The following is a 22,406-nucleotide window of genomic DNA, read 5'->3' on the forward strand; positions in this document are numbered from 1 at the left end:
TTGCGAACTCTTGGCCGCGTTCGAGAGAAGAATCTTCTGAAGAATTTTTGGCCCCTTACATAAGGATGGACTATTCCGTAGCCTACACAATGACGAAATCTATGAGCGATACCATGACCGCCCGGCTGTGGATAAAATCCGGCTCAATAGGTTAAGGTGGGCGGGTGACTTAATCCGTATGGATGAAGATGATCCCACCCGGAAAGTCTATAAGGGCAATATCTATGGTAGAAAAAGAAGACGGGGCAGACCCTGCCTAAGATGGAGCTATGGCGTAGGCCAGGACGCCAGACAGCTTTTAGGGATATCGAAATGGTGGACCTGGGCGCAAAACCGGAATGTCTGGAGTTGCTTATTAAGGCAGGCCTAGACCGGCTACCGGTTGTTGCGCCGTTGATGATGATGATGATATATGAACACACATCTTCCTAAGTGTATTCTACCTCGTCTAACGCGAATCATCTAAAACATAAAAGTTATGGAAGGATGACTGCACATATACGGTTAATTCGAGTTACAACCGCGTTACGTTTAAAAATAAATATAATATGTACATTGTCTTAATCTTTCAGCTTTTGATCGCATGTGTCATTCTTAATATCTCTGCCATGTATGTTGCTATACCTCTTCACAAGTATGTATATTAATATGACAGTTAAATTTTTGGGGCGAATAGATAGGATAGATACTCTTACGGCAAAAGTACATTGTAATTGCTGGAAGTAGAGCAAGTTGATCAAATGTAAATCAAAGCCATGTCATATCTAAGAAAACAGCAATATTGTTTTATTGGCCCTGGATGACTAGACACAATCTCATTATTCATCAGATTATCTGTATTTTCTATAGAAAACATTTTACAAGATACAAATCTAATCATACCTCGAATAACGATCTCTTCTTGGAATTACTTTGTAAATTGAATCCAGTCTAAAGTAAAGCCGTAGCATGGTAACAAGTGGTTAATCCTCCTGTCAAAGAATCTATAATAAAAAAATACTGCGAGTTCCAGAAGTCTTCTAGACCCAAATCGCTTTGTCAGGATATTCCTTCTGTGTATCCAAATGGATAATAACAGTGTAAACTATCAAGTTTTAAAAAAGTATAAAAATCAAATATTCGCAACAATAGCAGGTTTGTACTACATATTTTCTACGGCAGGATCTATTCAGATTGATTTTCGTGGAAATGTTCGATTTCAGTAAACATAATTACATTTTCGCAAGGACATGCCATTGCATGGTGTGCACCTTCACTCCCACTTCTACAATCCGAAAATTTGCCTCTGGCCTCTGGACCCATTACTATTGAAGAAGTATCATGGATTGGATCGATGGTCTGCATTGGACGTATCCTCGGGAGTTTTTTATTTGGTGTAATAGCTAATCAAGTTGGTCGAAAAAAGGCTCTCTACATACTGACAATACCCCACGTAGTAAGTAGGATTATATATTTTTGATATTACCTCGATTATATTATTAGGTTGTTGCATATGAATTGTCCGATTTGGCAATCAAGTGAAGTTCGTTGCGATTTTGCTGTATCAAACCACCACCAGTTGGCGCTGTTGGTGTCGGATAATGAAGTGTAAATACTCCTACATTCAATCAAGGGGTCATTTCAGTTTTGACCATCGTTGTGATAACAGTGAATAGAAAAGAAAAAAAGATAGAAAAGAGCCAAGAACGTATACTTTTTCTGTATGAGTTCAAACTCGATCATAAAGCAGCGGAGGCGACCAAGAACATTAACAGCGCATTTGGAGTTGATACGGTAAGCGAACGAACCACACGGCGGTGGTTCGAAAAATTCCGGTCAGGCGACATAAACCTTCAAATTGAACCACGTGGACATCCAGGACCATCGATTGACAAGGACGAGCTGCGTTTGCTAGTCGAATCCGACACAAGTCAGTCTGTGAGATACATTGCAGAGAAACTGGCCGTACACTATTCGACAGTTTCCCGGCACTTGCAACAACTTGGAAAGGTAGAAAACTTCGACCAATGGGTTCCGCATGTCCTTACAGAGCAAAACATGGCGCTTCGAATGGAAATTTGCAGTTCTTTACTCACTTGCAACAGAAGCGATCCCTTTTTGCACAGAATAGTGACATGTGATGAAAAGTGGATATTATACGACAATCGTCGCCGATCAGCACAATGGCTAGATGCAGATGAAGCATATACCGAAACCGAGCCTCCATCCGAAGAAGGTAATGGTGACTGTTTGGTGGTATACAGCTGGAGTTATCCACTATTCTTTCTTGGCACCTGGAGAGATGATAAACGCACAAAAATACTGTGCCAAACACGAATGCACCAAAAATTGAGTATTCAACGGCCGAGATTGGTCAACAGAGATGGTGTGATACTCCTTCACAACAATGCACGACCCCATGTATCCAGAACAACGGTTCAAAAGTTGAACGAATTGCAGTAGGAGACTCTGCCTCATCCACCATATTCACCGGACCTTTTGCCAACCGACTACCACTTTTTTAAGCATTTGGATCATTTTTTGGCGGAAACACAATTTAGGAATGAAGAGGCTGTCAAAATTGCCTCCGATGAATTTATCAACACCCGACAGTTGACACTTCTACGAAACTGGCATACATGCTCTTGAATCTCGTTGGGAAAAGTATTTTGAATCGACTGGCACCTATTTAGATTAAATAAATAAATTTTTGTAAGCTTTACACTCGTTTCAAATTTTAGTACAAACACGGCCATTTCATTTGCAACAACCTAATAAATAAATTAGGCAATTCGAATAAACTTGAAAAGCGGCTTTCAATTTTTTTAGGGTTTTTGGCTACTTGTGATGTTTGGCGCAACAGCGATGCATTTATATGTTGCCCGCTTTCTTAGCGGAATATCAGGAGGTGGTGCTTTTATTGTTATCCCAACATTTGTTGCTGATATATCTGATAACAAGTAAGAAATCCCATGTGTTTTTCTAATTATATTTTCCTTTAAAATCGGAAGCCTGTATACAGATCAGTCAGAAAAGTGCACTATATTCCATCCGGGATTGATCTGAGTTCTTTGATTATTATTAAATAAAACGGTAACGTTATGTAGCCCAAAAGAATCTGTGTAAAGAAAATTTAGGAACATCAAAACTGTCCAAATTTTTAGTTTCGAGAATTTTCATCCCTCTCCTAGGTTGCTACTTTGTCATCGGTAATGTACATATGTACATTTAGCTGGTCTCATCTGCTCCTTTTCCCACAGTATATCATTTTCCGGATTCCATTTACTCCAAATTCGAAAAATTGTATTTGGCTTTGACGGTTTCGATCGCAGGGCAGAGGTGATTTCATCAGACGCTGCCTCAGCGCCTCTACCCTGCGGAGCAGCGTCACCGAAAGCGGCAACGGGTGGCATTTAGTTCTTTTTAAGGTTTTGTGTAAACACAAAATCAGTTTACTATCTGTCTGTCTGTCTGTCCGTCACACGCATTTTTCTCGGAGACGGTTGTAGCGAATGACACCAAATTTGGTAGAAAGGTGGAAACTGTGGTCACCCATATAGTGAGTTACATCCTTTTACGTCGAATTTAAGGGGGGGGGCCCATACATGCAAAAGGAGGGTGTACATTTTTTTTCCACCAAATATAGTCATGTGGGTTATCAAATTAAAGGTCGCGGTTAGTACTTTTCGAAGCCCGTCTTAGTTTTGACATTTATTGGAAAAGTGGGGAGTGCAGGGAGTTGAAAGTGATCATTTTTTAACAGACCCATTCTCAGAGACCACTTAACCGAAAAATCTGAAAAAAAGTCAAGACGCTGCCACTGTATGGTGCCTAAGCCCCAAAATACCCTTCATATCGATACCTGTTTAAATAAAGTTAATAATAGTACATTACTATAATTTTTAGTAATTGACAGGAAAACCTCCCTTAAGTTCCTCCTAGAATCATCATGTAGGCTGCAGCATAGAGCATGATCCTACCAAATTTGGTGAAAATCGCACTATTACTAACAAAGTTATAATAGGTCAAAGCTGTCGCTTCTGTGAAAATTCCAGACTTTGAATGTCAATATCACTTGAAAGTGGATATTCTCACATAATATATGCATATATCATATTACGTGCTACATACTAATGGGACAAATACACACTCGAATCTCTTTACAAAAGAAATACACAAAACCTGAAGCGGATAGCTTCCGGTTTCCCGACTTGTTTATTGAATTCAAAACCCGACAAGGGTATAAATTTTATCGACCGAAATCGCCTGATTTGAACCTCAACTGGTTTAAGCTAGTGAAATGAAAATGTTGTTTGGAAATGTGTTGTCCTGAGCCCACCATCCACTTAATGGCGGGCTGCACTTGTTTGAGAAGCAACTTACTCCTTCTGTTAAGCGCACGGACTACTCTTTTTTGTGGGCGAGCGCCCAGTACTTTCAAAAATTGTATTTGGCTTTGACGGTTTCTCTCAGGACAACTCCTTTCCAAACAAAATTTACAAATTTCAATCTACAAAAGGGGACTAACATAAATTATGATTCTTCGACATTGTTGTTGCGCTATTGATCACATAATGATCAACTGGATGAACAACATCCATTGTGATTCACAATTGGTCTTACACGATATAACGGAAGGAAAGAAAGAAAAAGACGAAGAAAGACGAAGAAAGACGAAGATGACAAGACAATCAATCACGCCCGACAAGATCAGGTTTTCGTTGTGACTTTTAATGGAGAACCAACTTTTTAGGGAAGCCGGAAAGAAACAACGAGGGGGGATATGAACAGCCCCCCTCAAAATTGCACACCCTAGTCAGCGAGATTTCACATATTCTTCAGTTTTACTTGTCTTTCCTTCTGCCTGCAAGATCGGCAGCGGACCATGTTGATTTGGTACTCAAGTATGCTTCGGTGAATTTCAACGGTATTTTAGGAGAGATGGGAATCGTATGCATATGCCGAAACCAATTATTATGGTCTTTGCCTTTGACCGAGGCCTTTATCCCAATATTTACCTCGAAGCTCCTAACAACCTTCCCCAAACCATAGACTTCTTTAACATTTTGTAACTTCCTTTCATGGTCTCTATGAAGGGATTTTAGAATGATTTTTAGCCTACATCTCTCCTTCGAGATCATCACTTCCAGATACTTAATCATCGATTTTGAGACAAACTCATTTTGATTAACTCAGATATTGAAAATGTTATTTTACTTGCAATTGGTGGTAAGGACTACCTCTATCTTTTTCTTCATCATTGACCATTCGCAACCACGATTTAATGATAAGAAAATTTCTCCTTCAGTATAGCTATTTCACAATTGCCTTGCGTCAAACCGGCAAAATACAGCAACCTCGACCGGATGACAGCTTTTTCCTCCTTTCTGGCGTGGAGGTACATTCGCCAAACGATATAAGCGCGCTAATTCGTAAGTAAACTTCACTACAACCCGTTTGCTTAACTGATCAATGTATCTAGCTCCGTATTCATTGTCCGCCTATTTTATCAAAAGTATTAGAGGTTTAAGAACTAAACTGTAACTCAATTTATCCGCATTGGCTTGGCAACATCATTCCAACTGCTTTACGATAAAATATTGAACTCGGAGCTCTCAGAAGGGTATTCCACTTTTCGCTACAAAAGGGAGCGGGCTGCATCACGTAAATTTTCTGGCGATGAGGTTCTATGTGCAACTAAACATGTACTCTGCACCAAATTCCTCTTCTTCTCCTTTGGCTTGTCCAACGACCTTCTGTTCACTGTGTTTTGTACATATTGTATATACGTCTGCTCTGCTTTTCCCCTTAGCTGTATGAAGATTTCTTTGATAGTTCCTCCACTTGAATTTGAACAGGAACTTTTCCCTTCAAACTCCAAAACCGGGCGTAAATCAGCTAATTTTAACTTACTCCTTAGGATCCATCGTCTGGGATCATTTATTATCTAACTCCACCTGTTATCAAACTCTTAACAAGATTTACAATATACTTTCCGATCTCCCCTCCTGCTATGTGCCTTCTTCTCCTACTTAACTGCATTCTTACCTGGCTTAGTTCACCCCAGAGATCCATCCAAAAAAGTTGGTGGCTTCTAAGAATGACACTTATTATCATGATTCAGAAACCTTACGTTAGCTGTAAACTATCCCAATGCTCTTCTATCCTGCAGCTGTAAAATCCTCGCAAGATACTCCAACGATTGGCCCACGCACACTTTGGTGTGAAAGAAGTTTGGTGAAACATCGACCTACAGCTTCAAAATTGATGGGCTTTATCAACCTCTTTGCTAAATAACTTAATTCGCGAAGTACACGATAATTACACCAATTTCTCCAAGTGTTTAATTCCACTGACCACAATATTCTCCCGCTCAAAATCTACTTAATTTCCCTCTCCTCAATCATTTCATTGCTCTCTCCCTGCCTATTAGACGTTCTTTCTTTTCATTGCAACTCATCCCGTTCCTTCTCTTCTTTTACTAGTGTTCTCCCACGGCTTTATACTTAGCCCCCATTATTTCTACTTTTTTATTAATGATTTCCATTTCATCCTCACCTGCCTGTGTTTGCTTTGCGCAGACGTACTTAAATTATCTGTCTCTATTTCGTCTCCGCTGGACTGTGCTCTCTCGCAGTCAAACCTATATAATTTGATCCGTTGATTCACGGTTAAGGCGCTGTTACTAAACGTTAACAAATGCCACTTAATGTACTACTCGCTTAAACCCTCCACTCAATCTCACTTACAAATTTTTTTATTTTATCCTACGTTCCTCCTCCAAGTTTATCTCAATCTGGTCCTCCGTAACACTTTTCAACTCCCTTTTCAGAGACACACTTGAATATTGCTGCGTAGTCTGGTCTCCCTTTCTGGAACTCTGACTGTCATGCTGTTGAAGTTGTACAATGAAAATTCACCCGACCCCTATTTTTCAAAAACAACTTTCTCCCCTTTCCCTGCAATAATACCGCATCCTCGTTGATATTTGTACCCTCTGTAATACACGTAGTGCGGCCATTTTTGAAGTGATCTCCACATCTACTTTCACTCCTCGATCCTGTGATACAATGCCTTACAGTTTGGGCCTTTGGTTGTGTCGCCTTCCTTAGCTTTAATCGTAAGTTTTGCCACTTAGTTGCTTCTACTTCTGAAGACAATATGTAATTAGGAACTTATTTTCCGGTGAATTCGTTATAAAATAAGTAAATAAAATAGCTCTATAACTTCAAGAGGACTACATTCTTCATTATGTTCCATTTAGAGGGTCCCAATAGAAAACCATGAGGAACTGTTGCCCCAAAAAATTGGTCATTGGGCGTGCCTTTTAGTACCTCTCCTTGAGAGGTAATTTCCTTTTAATTTAGCTCGGTAGCTAGGACATCCAGTTGCCGTGCTCTTAAAGTAGCCCTGGTTGATTGAATCAAACGCACTTTAGACGTCCAATAGCACTATCGCTCAGCGAATTCTTTGATAAACGGCAAGGTAAGGTGATATAAAGAAACCATTTCGAACGTTGTTTAGGAGTGATGATAAAATCAACTTTTGATTCCCCCATTGGACAAAAATCACACTTTTCATCATCATCAACGCGCAACAACCGGTATAAGGACATCTCGGATTTGCGCCGAGGTCCACCAGTTCGATATCTCTAAAAGCCGTTTGGCGTTCTAGCCTACTCCATCGCTCCATCTCAAGCAGGGTCTGCCTCGTCTTCTTTCCAGGCTGGATCATCCCCATCCCTACGGATTAAGTAACCGGCTCACTGCAACCTATTGCGCCGGATTTTATCCACGATCAGACGGACATGGTATCACTGACCATCTGATAGATTTCATTGTTATGTAAGCTAGGGAATTGTCCATCCTTATGTAAGGAGCCAAAAACTCTTCGAAGGATTCTTCTCTTGAACGAAGCCAAGAGTTCCTCTCCGAGGAATGCATAAAGACTGGCAAGATCATTGTCTTGTACAGTCATAGCTTTGACCTTACGGTGAGATGTTTCGAGCGGAACATATTTTGGAAGCTGAAATAGGCTCTGTTGACAGCCAACAACCGTGCGCGTTATCAGTTATCAGCGTGTTATCAGTTGTGATTTTTGACCCTAGAATAGAGAAATGTTTAACGGTCTCAAAGTTGTAATCTTCTATCCTTATTCTGCTCGTTTGATCAGGGCGATTTGATGTTCTTAGTTGAGTGGTTTTTGGTGCTGACATCGCCACCATATACTTTACTTTGCCTTTATTGATGTGCAGCCCAGGATCTCGCGCCGGTTGTCCGACCTGGATGATAGCAGTCTGTACGTCTTGGGTTCTTTTTCTCATGATGTCGATATCATCGGGATCGTGCCTCTCATATTTACATCAACATCTCGGATCACTTTCTGCAGAGCCAGATTAAAGAGGACGCATGATAAGGCACCCCCTTGTCGTAGACCGTTGTTGATGTCGAATGGTCTTGAGAGTGGTCCTGCTGCTTTTATCTGGTCTCGCACATTGGTCCTATTTAGCCCGGTCTGTCTTACCAATTTCGTTGGGATACCGAATTCTCTAATGGCCGTGTACAGTTTTACCCTGGCTCTGGTATCATAGGTGGCCTTAAAGTCAATGAAAAATGGTGCAACTAATGTTATTATATTCCAACAGTTTTCCATCACTTGCCGCGGAGAGGAAATCTAATCTGTTGCTGATTTGCCTGGAGTGAAGCCTCTTTGGTACGGTTCAATAATGTTCTGGGCTTGTGGGGCTCCCCACCTAGCAAGACAGTGGACAATATCTTATATCAGCGACGTGGTACCTATAACCGCTGCACTGTGTGATATTTCCCTTTTTATGTATGGGACAGATAATGCCTCATTGATTCTCTGTCCCACACCTTGAGTAAAAGTTGATGAACCACTTGGTGTAATTGGTCGCCTCCATATTTAACCAATTGGGCTATAATTCCATCGGCTCCTGGCGACTTGGCAGTGCACCAAAATATTCCACCCATTATCGCTCCAATATTCCCATTCTGTCGGAAATCAGATATCGACAGGATTAGCATCGAGGTGTATAAGGCTTCATCCTGTTGATTTGTTGACCGTTGCTCCCTGTACTTTTTGAGGTCATAGACCTGCTGGTTCTTCCAGGCTTCCTTTTTCCGTCTGTGTCGCTTCTCCACTCGACGGAGTTCCTGGTAAGTATCCCCGTGTGCGTGCGTTCTTTGAGAATGCAACATTACTCGGTATACCGCATTCTTTCGTTCCGTTGCTAACTTACTTTCATCGTCGAGCCAGTGCTTCAAATTTTTTGGCGGCTGGGGACAAGTATGTTTGTGGCCGTATCAATGATAATGTTCTTCAGGTGATTGTGAAGATCATGTGATGATGCTTCATCTCTAGGATCTAAGTTGACTGTGGTTATTGTGGCAACCATTTCCCCCTTTTTGGTGTTACGGAGAGCTGTGCTGTGGATAGCTTCAGTGTTGACTCTCACCTAATTGTCAGAGGAGATTCTAGGTGGTGTTGTTATTCAAACCAGGAGCACTATGCTAACGAGGTAGTGATCCGACTTAACGTTTGAATGCCGGGTTCGTCCCTACTTGGCTGTTAAAATCACTAAGTATGATTTTAATATCATACTAGGGACAAACTTCAAGGATTCGTTCTGCTGCCTCGTAGAAGGTATCCTTCTCCGACTCTGCAGTCTCCTCTGTAGGAACGGAAACATCAATGAAGCTTATATTTTTAAATCTGCCTCGCAAACGCGGAGTGCATAGCCGTTCGCTAATGTTCCCAAAGCCGATAATATCAGGTTTCATTTTTTGGCTGACTAAGAAACCTACTCCGAGCACATGATTCATTGGATGGCCACTATAATATATGGTTTAGCAACTCTTCTCCAGAAAACTGGTCCCTGCCCAATGCATCTCCCGCAACACTGTTACGATAAGCCCTATATTGAGACAGGGTATCGGCTGGCTGGCAGCTCCACCTCTGTGCAAGGAGCGCCCGTTCTATGAGAAAATGCGCAAATCGTTATTCCGTTTTCGGTGCGGGTTCACCGTTTTGTTATCAGTATGTGTCTCCTTTTATGGCTTCGTAACAAGTTGTTTTCCGTGTCAGCCCCATTCCCAACCTGGAGGACCTTTTGGCATAATTTGTGCCGTTTTAGGCACGGGACACTCTCCTTTATCCTTCTGCGTCTGCATATTTTCGTTAAAGGACTCCCAGCGACCATCACTTGGAGGTAGAAAGTGTACATTATAATCGTGGAAAAAAGGTTGTTCTTATTTTGGATAGCGACCGTGGACAAATCAGTTCAGTTGAATTTCGCTTGGGTGCTAAATTTCGTATGTGAACGACACAGTGCCTCTAACTTTTCCACAACCTTCTTCGAATATCTCACTTATGATCACTTTGAAAATCCCATCATTTATAATTCCAGCTTCTAATCTTTCCTTTAACAAACTCTTGTTGTTCGGAGGGAGGTTGACATAAACATTTCGATTTCCTTGTTCCATCAGCAATTCCTCCAGCAAAGCAACCGTCTTTTCGGTATGATAGCATCACATTTCTATGGTTATGGATTAAAAACTATTCCTCCATTTCCATTGCCGTTTCCCCTTGTGTCATTTATGAAAACCCCACCGCACTAGTCAAGTACCCCGCCTGAGTCTTCCGTGTCAAAGAAGTATAGCCTGATGGTTACTGTGGGTGTATTGCTCACTAATCCCGCAGACCATCTTCTGGGAGGCGTTACGTGCAGGTGGACAGACGAGTTTTATTCTTCCAACGTCAGCTGACACCATGTCTAGTCCTAAGTCTATCCTACAACCATTGGGCTTGATTCGCATCAGCTTCATTTACTTGGCTACATTAATGCGTTTCTCAAGAACTAATAACATTTCCCGTGCCGTTACTTGACATATCTTTCAATGCACGGGATCAATATGAATATGGGTCCAGCGGCCTTTTTCAAACACAGTTGCTTAGATCTCCGGTACAGCTTGTTCCTAGTGGTTTTTAGGAAGCCCGCAGTCACTCCGGATGGTTTCGCCCTGATCCTTGGATATAAACATTGCTAGAAGATCTAAAGAGATCCCCCTCGATGAGGAAAAGCTGCTTCACCCGAAGCTATCGTACATGGGCTGATAACCCTAAGTGGTATTGGGCAGTATGCTGAAATGTCGATCTTGCTGTTGGCAGTGGTGTTTCATGCTCCCACCCAAGCAGGAACCTCCCCTGCTATATGTCGCGATATTAGGCATCATCTCTACTAGAGACAAACTAGCTTTTACTGCCTTTTCCGAGAACCACACAAAGCTAGTCACAGGAGTAGACAAAGTAGATAGCCTTTGCTGAAAAACCAAATGGATTCCCAAATACTATTATTTTTAACAAAGTCAACCCATTTCCCTTTTAAATTTACAAATTTTTTTTTTACAATTTCAAAATCTCTATCATCCTTTTTTTCTTCAGAATTCGTGGAACACTTGGATCAGTCGTCACTATAGGTTTCAACGGCGGATTGCTTTCAGGATTTATTCTGACATCATTTTTCAGTTACAGCTTCTATCCACGCGTCATAATTACATTAACAGCCATTTATATCCTTGCAATTTATCCTCTGCCTGAAACTCCGCAGTTTCTCGCTAAAATCAAAAGGAACGAAGATGCAGAAAATGCGTTAAGATTCTATCGAAAATCAGAAGCAGCAACTAACGAAGAACGCCAAAAGTTTAACGAAGAACTAGCAAACAGGAAAGATATGGAACATGGAGATGCAGAAAATGGGAAAGCGGAACTATCTTACCGGGATTTCTGTGAGTATTTCAATCATATATAGGAAAATTCGTAAGTTCTAATATAGATTTGATAGGGATGCTAGCAAGTTCTTCTAAAACAATATTTGCTTCTCAAATGTCGAATGAGAATGCTCTAAATAATGTTTTTCGTCCATAAGCACATGACAGGAGAACGTTTGATGGAGCGTGTAGTGTAGGCTGTCTGTATAATATAAAACCTTATTAAAACGATTTATTGTCTGGTTATCTCTATGCTTTTTCCTGCAATGAATATTTTCGAAAGACACTGGTATGTACGTTACTAACGTGTGAGGATTTTACCCACTCAAGCCACAATTCCTCTCTCAGTGGAACTACCGCAAAGTATCATATCGCGGGGCAGATTATAGATGGAGCTAGCCTTACCTCAACTTCACCGATAACGTTTCTAGTTAAGATTTCCACGTCCTACATTGAATATGTCCCACCTGACCATTGGTCAACTGGATTTCAGTTTTCCTGGTACGCAAGCATTTCCTTATGTACCTCTAGAATTTTCGGAGCTATTGCCCTACCTAACTTCCCCTCACTTACAAATCTAGGATTATCAAAAATTGCGTCACTATCCTTTTTAGGGATACCGTTGTAGCTAGGACCATTATATGAAATATACAGTTTGAACCTACGTTCCGGGGGAAATGGGATGAGAGTACAATTGATCTATACGTGCCTTCTCTGCATCCAGAGCTCACTATTGATCCATCGATCCCTTTCGCGCAGTCATGACTCCTGTTCGACAGCTATTCCAGATGGAATCAGATCACTGTTCCACGTATGCATGTATTTCAATACCCCTTTTTTCATTGGACCTCGCGTGGAAAAATTCAACTCACCGCAGGTATGTTCATTCACAGTTTCCACAGACAAAGCGCGCGGAGTTGCCGAATCTCCCATCAAGTTCGTCCCTTCGTGTGGATAAGGGAATGCTCACCGGATGCGTATGAACATGCCCTTGTACGCATTTGGAGTTGTGCATATATGGGCATGTTTATGCGTAAGCCGGATAGGTGGAGGCAAGCAGGTTGTCAGTTGTCGATATTTCGCGATTGAGGCACTTCGGTGATGGATTATTGACCACCGTTGCATCTAATACTGCAAGTATCCTGGAGAAAGAAGCATTTAAAGGGTGTACATCACTCCGGAGGACGTCTTTTGCAAAAACATCGAAAGATGGTTTTCTGACTGGTAATCCCGCAGCTCACAGTGGAGTGACTACACAGATCGTCCTGCCCAGGAGATGTCGCAGGAATTAGTGCTTGATCCATTTAACAGAAGTCAAAGAAGGAAGAAAATCAGGGAAGTTCCCAGGAGACTTATAAATGAGGAAGTGCACAGTGGGCATACAGAGGGTCAGTGTCATTAGCTCTACCCGGGAGAAAAAAATTGTGTTATCCGAATTCATAAAGGACAAACACAATATGCACCAGGCAATCCAAAACATGTTAGAGCCATTGGCGTTCAGTTCAACAACGAAAAAAATGCCTCAAAGAAAGCGTAACTCAGGCAACAAAAGTGATATCCCTTCAAAATCTAAGTAGCGGTAAAGAAGGAGTGAACGATTCTTTTGAAGCACCGCAGGTGGCAAAAAACCAAAAAGGCTTCACACTGGTAAAGGGGAAGGGAGACAAAGAGACCAAAATTGTGGAAATGGCGTGACTGGTTTCAATCGACCCAAGGGAGGTAAAGCCCCAAGAAGGAACCAGGGAAGATTGGACCAAGGTTGACGGAAAGAAAAGTGCGACACGTAAAAGAAAAGTACTCTGATCCGATCTGAGGCTGATGGACCTAGAAAAATGAGTCAACCGAATTAGATGTTTCCAGAATAGGAATTTGATGCTGGAGCTGAAGAAGCCTAAGCAAGTTAGACAAGAAGGGACAACGCTACAAGGAATTTCGGGCAGAGGAACACCAAAACTCTTGGCGAGGAGCGTACAGGGTGGTTATGAAGAAGATGAGAGAGCGAATACCATAAATGACCTTGCCACATATTCCACTGTATATAGTGATGGCGCTCTTCACCCCGGGGAAGCGCAGAAAATATAAACAAACGTTGGACGTCCATACCGCGCTAATTGAGAAGGGACTAGCAGAGATTCGCCGGGGAATCGGTGATAAGAAAGCTCCCAGTTTAAATACTGTAACCAATAGAGGTCTCAAACTCGATGTTAAGAGCAGACCTAACCGAATTATCATTGTATTTGAAGCATGTATGATGGAAAGAGTTTTCCCCGCTCGGTAGAAGAGTTCTTTGACTAAAATGAGTGCCCCTAGTAATTTGATTAAGCTCCTTGCAAGTTACCGCTCCTGTGGAACGTGATGAACAAAGGAGTCCTTATCCTTCCCGTGCCAAAGGACCACGATAATTGGTTTCGCGAATGATCTAGCCATGGTTATGGCTGCGAAACCGACTGAAGATGTTGGGGTCAAGGGTGGGTGACCAAATATCTTGGAGTAATGATTGACCTGAAGATTAATTTCAAGGGACACCTGACTATGCCTGTGAGAAAGCACTAGCGTGTGAGAGCAACCGCAGGGGAGTAAATATGACTTCCCGCTTAGTGGCACCAATGGTGTAGAGCGTCTTCAAAACAATCTCAGGTGAGGCAGCGTGTAGTGTTCAGGGATTGGTCCCGATGGACATTTTTCCAAGTGAGGGACTCTATACAAGAAAAGGAGAATGAATCTACCTGAACGGATACAGAATACCGAAAGGCTTCAAGGCAGTAGCCACTTCAAAAGTTACAGCAGCAGTAGGATGACTTGCAGAGGGTTTGCTGGACCCACACTCTGATTCTCCGATTGAGGAGTGGATTCAGTGACGACACGGTGAGAATACTGACCACCTGATTCAATTCCTATCAGGGCATGGTGGTAACAGGAAGTATCTGCACCGATGCAACTTGGATGAATCACCGTTTTGCTCTGAATGTGATTGCACACCCGGGGCAAATCATTTTGTAGTATCCGTGACTTTGCTCAGAGAGGAGAAGTCTAGAAGACTTTCATAAAATCAACATAAGCCCTTAGAACATCTTCGGTGAAATGCAAAATTCGGAGGCAAACTGGTGTGCAATGAATTACGGATGCTGACGGAACTTAGAGAAACGTAGCACGTAAGGAAGGAAGGAGGCGTGAAGAACGGAAGGTCTGGTCGCTTAAAGCGCAGTCCACTCCGTGAAGTAATGTTTTGCAATGGCTTCCCGGAAGAAATAAGGAGAAAGTAGGGGTCGTTTTAGTGGGTGAGAATTCCAAACAGTGATGGAGCTGGCGCGGCGGTGTCTTTCTAAGTTTTTTACTTTCAGCCATAAAAAGAAGACAGATGGACACACAAACAGCCAGACAGACATTGAGTCAATTTTAATAAGGTTTTGTTTTAAACGAAATCTTAGAAAGAGAAAGGTAGACTCTTTTGCTTGGGCCCTCTTCCTGAAGAACTGCCCATCCTTTTGGTAAGAAAAGAGTTTGAAAATGTGTACACTAAATGAGCTTGGCTATATAAATATAAGTCATTCTAGCAAATTCAGGCGATAAGCCTCTTTCGACTCAAATCTTCCAAGGTTTCGCTGATCATACCGACGAACAAAGCCAATAAGTCATTCATTTCTAGAATGAATAAAATTGTGGAGCATGGTCCTGTGGTTCTTTTCAAGTGCGATCTAGTAAGTGGTTACTTCAGTAAAAGATCACGTGATATTGCCATGCCAGTTGCGGCTACGTGGGATGATAGATTTAACTTTATCTTCCTTATAGGTCCTGCCTCCTTTACTCGAAGTGGCAGCTTCCACACGGAAATGGCTGCACATAATTGATTGCTGTTAACTGTCGACCATCTCTTGGGCTCCACTGGTGCAACATTTTTATTACTTTGAGATGTTGTTGTGCTTTGATCGGAAAAGTGCGTGAATCTTAGGAAATCCGAGATTTCAGCGTAAAGGTGAAGGTGTCTTAATTATTTGGAGTTTACATACTACAAGTGGGGTACTTGGTCACGTATTCATCTTTAGTATCTCTCGTGAAGACAGGCAAAACCAACTCCGACCTGTTGGTTCAATTACCGCGTTAGTCACACTATTGAAATTAAAAGTACAATTTTTCAGAGTCGTGCCTTCTGTAACGTTTATGTAGTCCTAGCAATTTAAATTATAGAGAAGCCCTCTTCCCTCTTAGGAGCTTTGAAATTGTGATTAAATGTTTTTAATCCTGTCTTTTCTAGTGAAGCCTGCTGCCATACGGGGGTTACTGATTGGCCTTGGTGTACTATTTTTGAATCAAGCCTGCGGATTGTTTGCTTTGGTCAACTACGCGACCAACATATTCAAGATGTCCGGATCAAGTATGGATCCAAATACGTGTACCATCATAGTAGGAGCTACTCTACTAATAGGGACTTTGATTGAAATTAACTATGTCGACAGAATGGGCAGAAGGATTCTGCTGATCACATCCTGCTTAGGAGTAGCCCTGGGATGCTTTGTACTCAGGACTTGTCCTCCCTAAGTTGGATCGCAGTAACGAGTGTTTCATTTTCAATATTATTAGGATCGTTTGGACTTTCGCCACTTCCTTTTGTGATCGTAACAGAGATCATGCCAAAAAAGGTAAGTGTATATAAAAATGGCCTTAAAGAGATTATAAATTGATTAATAATTTTATAGATTAAAGCAACTGCCGTTACCTTTTGTATGTGCTTCAATGGTACCATTGCATTCATTGTTTTGAAGATTTACCCTATTTTGATGATAGATGTAGGGTTGTATGGTGTAATGGGAATATGTGGTGGAATTTGTATACTAGGCGCCGCCGGAATTTACCTTTTCATGCCTGAAACCAAAGGAAAAGATTTGAATGTGGACGAAGATGTTTAGATAAATTAAAATAAAAATCTTAGGAAAGAATTTATGTTAAAATTTTGTCATTTCTAGTTCAACAATTTTTTTTATTTGTTATTTTATCGGGATAATAAACGGAATATTGTAACATATTCCCAGTTTTTCTTCGATTTATACATGCCAAATGCTCAGCACCTATGTATACCTCTAGCCTTCCATTCAGCCTTTTTTGACCAGAGTCGAATCTGGGGTAATGATGCAGTATGTGTCCGATCTTCTGGGGTGGTATCAAATTTAAGACAATTGGATCAGCAGTACAGGCAACAACCCTCGTATCTTCTGGGGAGAGTAGGTAAGATGATAGTATGTTACTTATAGCGAAGTTTGATTGCATTCCATTATATTGGGGTTAAGTTTGTGCTTATACACCCCCCATTTTAAGAGTCGTCTCATCTCTGCCGCCAGGCATTATCCTCAGCCACTCATGTTCCACGAGTGCATTACCTCTCTCTTGTATGATCAATATATCTCTTCGGAGGATGCTTACAGTAGTATAGATAAGAGAGTCCAGCCATGCATAATCTCTGGGTAACCTCCCGGTAAGTGTTACTGACTGCCTCGGAACAGATATATTCTAGTCCAAATATTTAATAACCAGCTTGGAAATGACATACTAGCCATTGATTGTATATTGCCGGAAATACCCGACCTAATGTGTTATAAGTTCTTGATGATATCACAGATAAACTATCTGTACATCAAAGTGAAGGAATCTATGAATTTATGCGATGAATTGCACAGAGGTCACATTGTATTTCAGCTGCTATTCTCCAAATACCTTCTCTATTTTTAAAGATAACCATAGAACTATGCGACATTGGGACTCCGCTGTATGCATGACAGTTTCCTCGCTACTCTTAGGAAAGAAATTTACAGTATTAATGCCAATACTTGTTATGAAACCCCAAAAAAAAGAAAAATGGTATCCAAACAGGGTGAGAATCTCTCGATGATCTCAAAGTGGCTTACTGCCCTGGAACATTTAGGAAACGATACTGTCAAAACCAGAGAGAGAAGGGTTTGGAATCGCTTAGCATGGACGAATCAACTCAACTGTTATCAGAGAATTCCAAAGCTGCTATTAGAGATACATTCTATGTGACGTTCTGCATGGTGCCTTGGCTGGTGGATTTTAAGAACTTCAGCGGAGAAGGATATCTTTTCTCATACTCCTGGACTATGCTGACGACTGCTTGCTCTCTCACCGAACAAAATAGCTCTGGATTTAAAAAACCAAGCGAGTCTGACTAAAGATGAACACCCTTAGTATGGAAACATGAAATCCAGGCGAGAGAACAGATTCGCAACCAATAGTCGATGTCAGCACACAACAATCGCCTCGGCCGCTTGTGGTAGGAAATGGAACGTAGATCAACGCCATATATACATCAGCCAGTAGCGAACATTTGCTCCAAACTTTATATTACAGGATCACTTTTGTAATGCCGTAATGCATGTTATTTTTGTTATGCTGTTATGCTTGGTAATGCGGTAATATAATATAAGGTGATTTGATAATGTTAAGTGATGTAGTAATGTTGTAATGTTTGGATCGTACTCGGTGATGATAATGTGATATCATACTTTCAGCTGATATCGCTTTTGTAATATTACATACATCACCAATCCGTCGCTAGTTCTTATTATGACTGGTTATCTCATTCTTTCTAATGGTCAGTGGCCGCTATGTATTGTATTGTTCTGCCTCTCAAGGATTTACCATATAAACATGCGAATAGTCCTCTATGTGTGGCATATTGAGTCAGCCGCACGGGTCGCACGCGTCGTCGCTGCCGGTTCTCAACAATGTGCTCCAGCTGCCACCACCAGTATATTCCGAGAATGTCGCGCTACTTCACCTAATGCTAAGGCGACACACTATTGTCGGCTATCCTGGAATAGTATGTTCTATAATATGGAATAACCCGTAATGGAGTTGGCGCCCTTCCTTATTGCGTGACCAATTCATTGCCACCTCCGCTTTCTAGTCAACATGTCCACGGTTATTTCAGTAGTTATTGTCTTGAGCCAGGAACTCCGATAATAAAACATAGACATGAATTGATGAAAGCTTTGAACCTACAATCTAGCTCCAGCTAGGGCTGAACAATCATAAAGGGAGTGCCTGAACGTTTCATCTTCTCACCCTCGTCTCCGCAATATTGGTAATGTGAATTGTAAGATATGTCGACTCTGCCGCAATGACAAGTCTCTCGTGCAAACCGCCGCTTTTGCATGTATGTACATGAGTGTGATCTAAAAGCTCACGAGATCAGGCCTCATTGTTGGAGGGCTGAATCCTCCCCGAATTTGTCGAAGGTGGTGAGTCTTCGTCATATGAAGTCATCGGCTGCAAAGTAGTGCGAGTAGACTCCATCCTTAACAGTCGCCACTGGGTCGCCGACTGCACCCACCGAGGGACTGTCAAGCGTAGAGCCTTGCCAGTCTGTCGGTCCGCTGAATTCCCTCTATGTACCTATAAGGAGGGTGATTTAAAAGGTCCACTCAGATGGTTCAGCGGGTCTCAGCAGTACGCTACCAGCCTGGAGGTTGTCCGATTATACTTCAGCCATCGACAGGCTTCCATTATTGACAGCGCGTCCGATTGAAATATACTGCTAATCCTGCGAGACTGTACGACTCAACTACGCTATGCGTATCTGAGAAAGCTCCCGCACAGAGTCCAAAGTCCTTTTTCGTTCTGTCGGTTAAGAATACTAAAACACAACCTTACAATAACTGTTAACCCGCAGGAGGATTCCAGATCAGATACTCGGAAACTAAGATCCGGGCACAATGGCGTGCAGGTTTTTTTATGCTCTAGGTTTGCTCCAATCGGTGTTCTTGTGTTTTGTATAATAACTTCCCATATTTACTTTGGAATGCTTTGAAAGTTTAGCTTCCTGTGATCCGGAGTCCTGTATCAACGTAATGTCAATATCTTCCTCTTGGAGGAAGACCAACAGATTAGTTGAAATGCACTTCGAGTCCTACCATTTTAGATAACCTGGTCTGCTGGTAATCTTCGTTTAAGACAATCTTGAATTTTACACCCTCTCGGGCGTCACTGATCTTAGTGATTCATGTACTAAGACAATCCCAGGAAAATTGGTATGCAGTTCAAATTCCCCTGAGATTCTATTTTGGCTTTGTAGATGATATTTTGTATCGTCTTTGTAATATGTCGTTCTAATAATATTTATATATATTAGTTTCTCCAAAATGCCCCTCCTGTGTGGAACACTGCCCATTCACTCATTATGGAGCAGTGAATGATCCGAAGGGCGTTAATCTGGTCGGTACAGGTAATGGCAAAGACAAGTTCACTGCTATTTGGAAGAGCAGGCCATATCCATATGTTACGGTGGCTTATCATATCATCCACAAAAGGTGAAACTTCACCCGATATTTTTCGATTTGCAATCATGGTACAGTGTCTTCCATCTGCTTAGCTGCTCGTCATTATGGGTTTCTCATCTTTCAGTCAACGTCCGTTGCAGTTATACGGCCACGAGCAGGCTCCAAATGATGCGTATACAGTGGCGAAATCGTTACTATTTGCGGCAGTGTCCATTTTAATAATTATCGTTGGCACAACAATCCATATTGGATCAGGGCCTTGAAGTGTGTTAGAGCACTTCATTCAAGACCATAATGGTATACTACAGTACACTGTAGGAGGCAATGTGGTCAGTATTACGCTCGCCCGAGATTATTACCCTGATTTGACTCAGGTGCTGATTCACAGCTGAGACGACTTCAAAAGCTGTCTCGAGCCTTGTTACCAAAATCGAATCCCCTACTTATTTTCATTCGCATGCTCTTTTCCGATAGCCAGAAATAAACGTCAAAAATGCATTTAATAATATGCAGTATGAACGGGCCTATGTGAAAGCAACAATAAAAAGTTTAGTGATCATTTTCGAAATATACGAATATATGGAAATGTTTAAACTTATGAATTTGTTGATTTTGGGGGTTGGGAGTTAAAAGGTTGTAGGGGTTCATAAATAAAATCATGTACAATCATGAAGAGAAACATAAATAAGTTGGGAAACCAGAAGCAGGACCCTTCAGGTATGAAAGGTTTTGTGTATTTCTTATATAAAAATATTTGAGTGGACAAATCTTCCTAGCTAGTACGTAGTGTATATGTATATATTAAGACAGAATATTCACTTTAGCGTGATACTGACATTCAAAGCCTTAGAATTTGTATTGAACCGACAACTTTGACCTACCAAACTTGATGGGATCATGCTCCATGTTATAGCCTATGTTAAAAGATCGACTTTTTTGCCGATATTATTATTTTATTGACGTAAACGACAAATGAACCGTTATGCCACGTCGATTTAAAACTTCTACTTGGATATATAGTATACGGCGCTTGTAACCGTCTGTATCTTACGCAGTCGAACTACAACAGTTAGTGGAACAGAAAGGCTTTCAAGAGTCTACAGCAAACGAAACTCAGGAAAGTCTAGCAGAATGTGTCTTCATTCATATTTTTCTTTATTAAATACTGAACCTTACAACATTACACATTTTGAACAAAAAAAACAAAAACAAGATAGTTCCCACATAACGATTTGACATGTGCCTAATGGTTATACTTTCTCTTAGTCTATGCTGCTGATACATGAACTGAATATTATTTCTTACCTCTTATCTCTTTTTCTGCGAACTTTTGGCCGCGTTCGAAAGAAGAATCCTCCGAAGTATTTAGCCCCTACATGAGGATGGATGATTCCGTAGCCCACATAACGACGAAATCTATGAACGATACCATGGCCGTTCGGTTGTGGATAAAATACGATTCAACAGGTTACGGTGGGCGGGTCACCTAGTCCGTACGGAAGAGGAGGATCCAGTCCGGAAAGTCTATAAAGCCAATATCAATGGTAGAAAAAGAAGAAGAGGGAGACTCTGCCTGAGATGGAGCGCTGGCGTAGGTCAGGACGCCAGACAGCTTTTAGCAATATGGAATTGGTGGACTTTGGTGCAAAACCGGGGTGTCTGGAGTTTCTTACAAAGGCAGACCTAGACCGGATGCTGGTTACTAAAAATTACTATTATTAACATTATTTGAACCGATATCGATATGGAAGGTATTTCGGAGCCCGGGCACCGTATAGTGGCAGCTTAGTTTTTTTCTGATTATGCGGTTGAGTAATTACCAAGGTTAACTTTTTAGTACTAAAAGTACCAAAAGGTACTAAACCTTTTGATATTCACCAGTACCCTAGTACTTTTTATTGGCAGTCAACGTATGCGATATAAATAGGCATGACTCATAATGCAACAACAGCAGAGTTGAAAATCTTTTCTTTTTGCTTGAATCTAAGGAAGCTCATATAAAAGTATTACTTAGCACCTTTTTGTCCCAAAGGCTGAAGAAAAAGAAAAAGAATTTTTCTGTATTCGACAACACTAGTAGGTACTGAAAATCAGCCAGTTAAAAAACGACCACTTTCCATCCCTTCTCTCTTTTGCATTAAATGTCAAAACTGAGGCCTGAAAAGTACTAATCGAGGCCTTCCATTTGATACCCCACACGATTATATTTGGTGAAAAAACAGTCACATTCCTTTTTTGCATATATGGAGACCCCTCAGATTCCACATAGAACGATGTAACTAACTGTATGCGTGGCCGTTCAGAGTTTCTACCTTCTCACTAAGTTTAGTGTCAATCGGTACAACCGTTTCTG

At 41.4% G+C, this 22,406-nt stretch overlaps 1 protein-coding gene across 1 annotated transcript; it reads left to right on the forward strand.

Moving 5' to 3' along the window:
• Positions 1–949: 949 nt before the first annotated feature.
• Positions 950–16,733, forward strand: LOC119655541 (facilitated trehalose transporter Tret1-like). The gene is given in 7 exon segments (XM_038061457.1): positions 950–1,134; positions 1,203–1,435; positions 2,809–2,939; positions 11,440–11,783; positions 16,018–16,283; positions 16,286–16,402; positions 16,460–16,733. Coding segments are annotated over 7 exon segments (1,371 nt in total). The 5' UTR covers positions 950–1,064; the 3' UTR covers positions 16,670–16,733.
• The last annotated feature ends 5,673 nt before the right edge of the window (positions 16,734–22,406 follow it).

Source organism: Hermetia illucens, chromosome 4 (genome assembly GCF_905115235.1).
Source record: "Hermetia illucens chromosome 4, iHerIll2.2.curated.20191125, whole genome shotgun sequence".
In the NCBI taxonomy this organism is placed as follows: domain Eukaryota; kingdom Metazoa; phylum Arthropoda; class Insecta; order Diptera; family Stratiomyidae; genus Hermetia; species Hermetia illucens.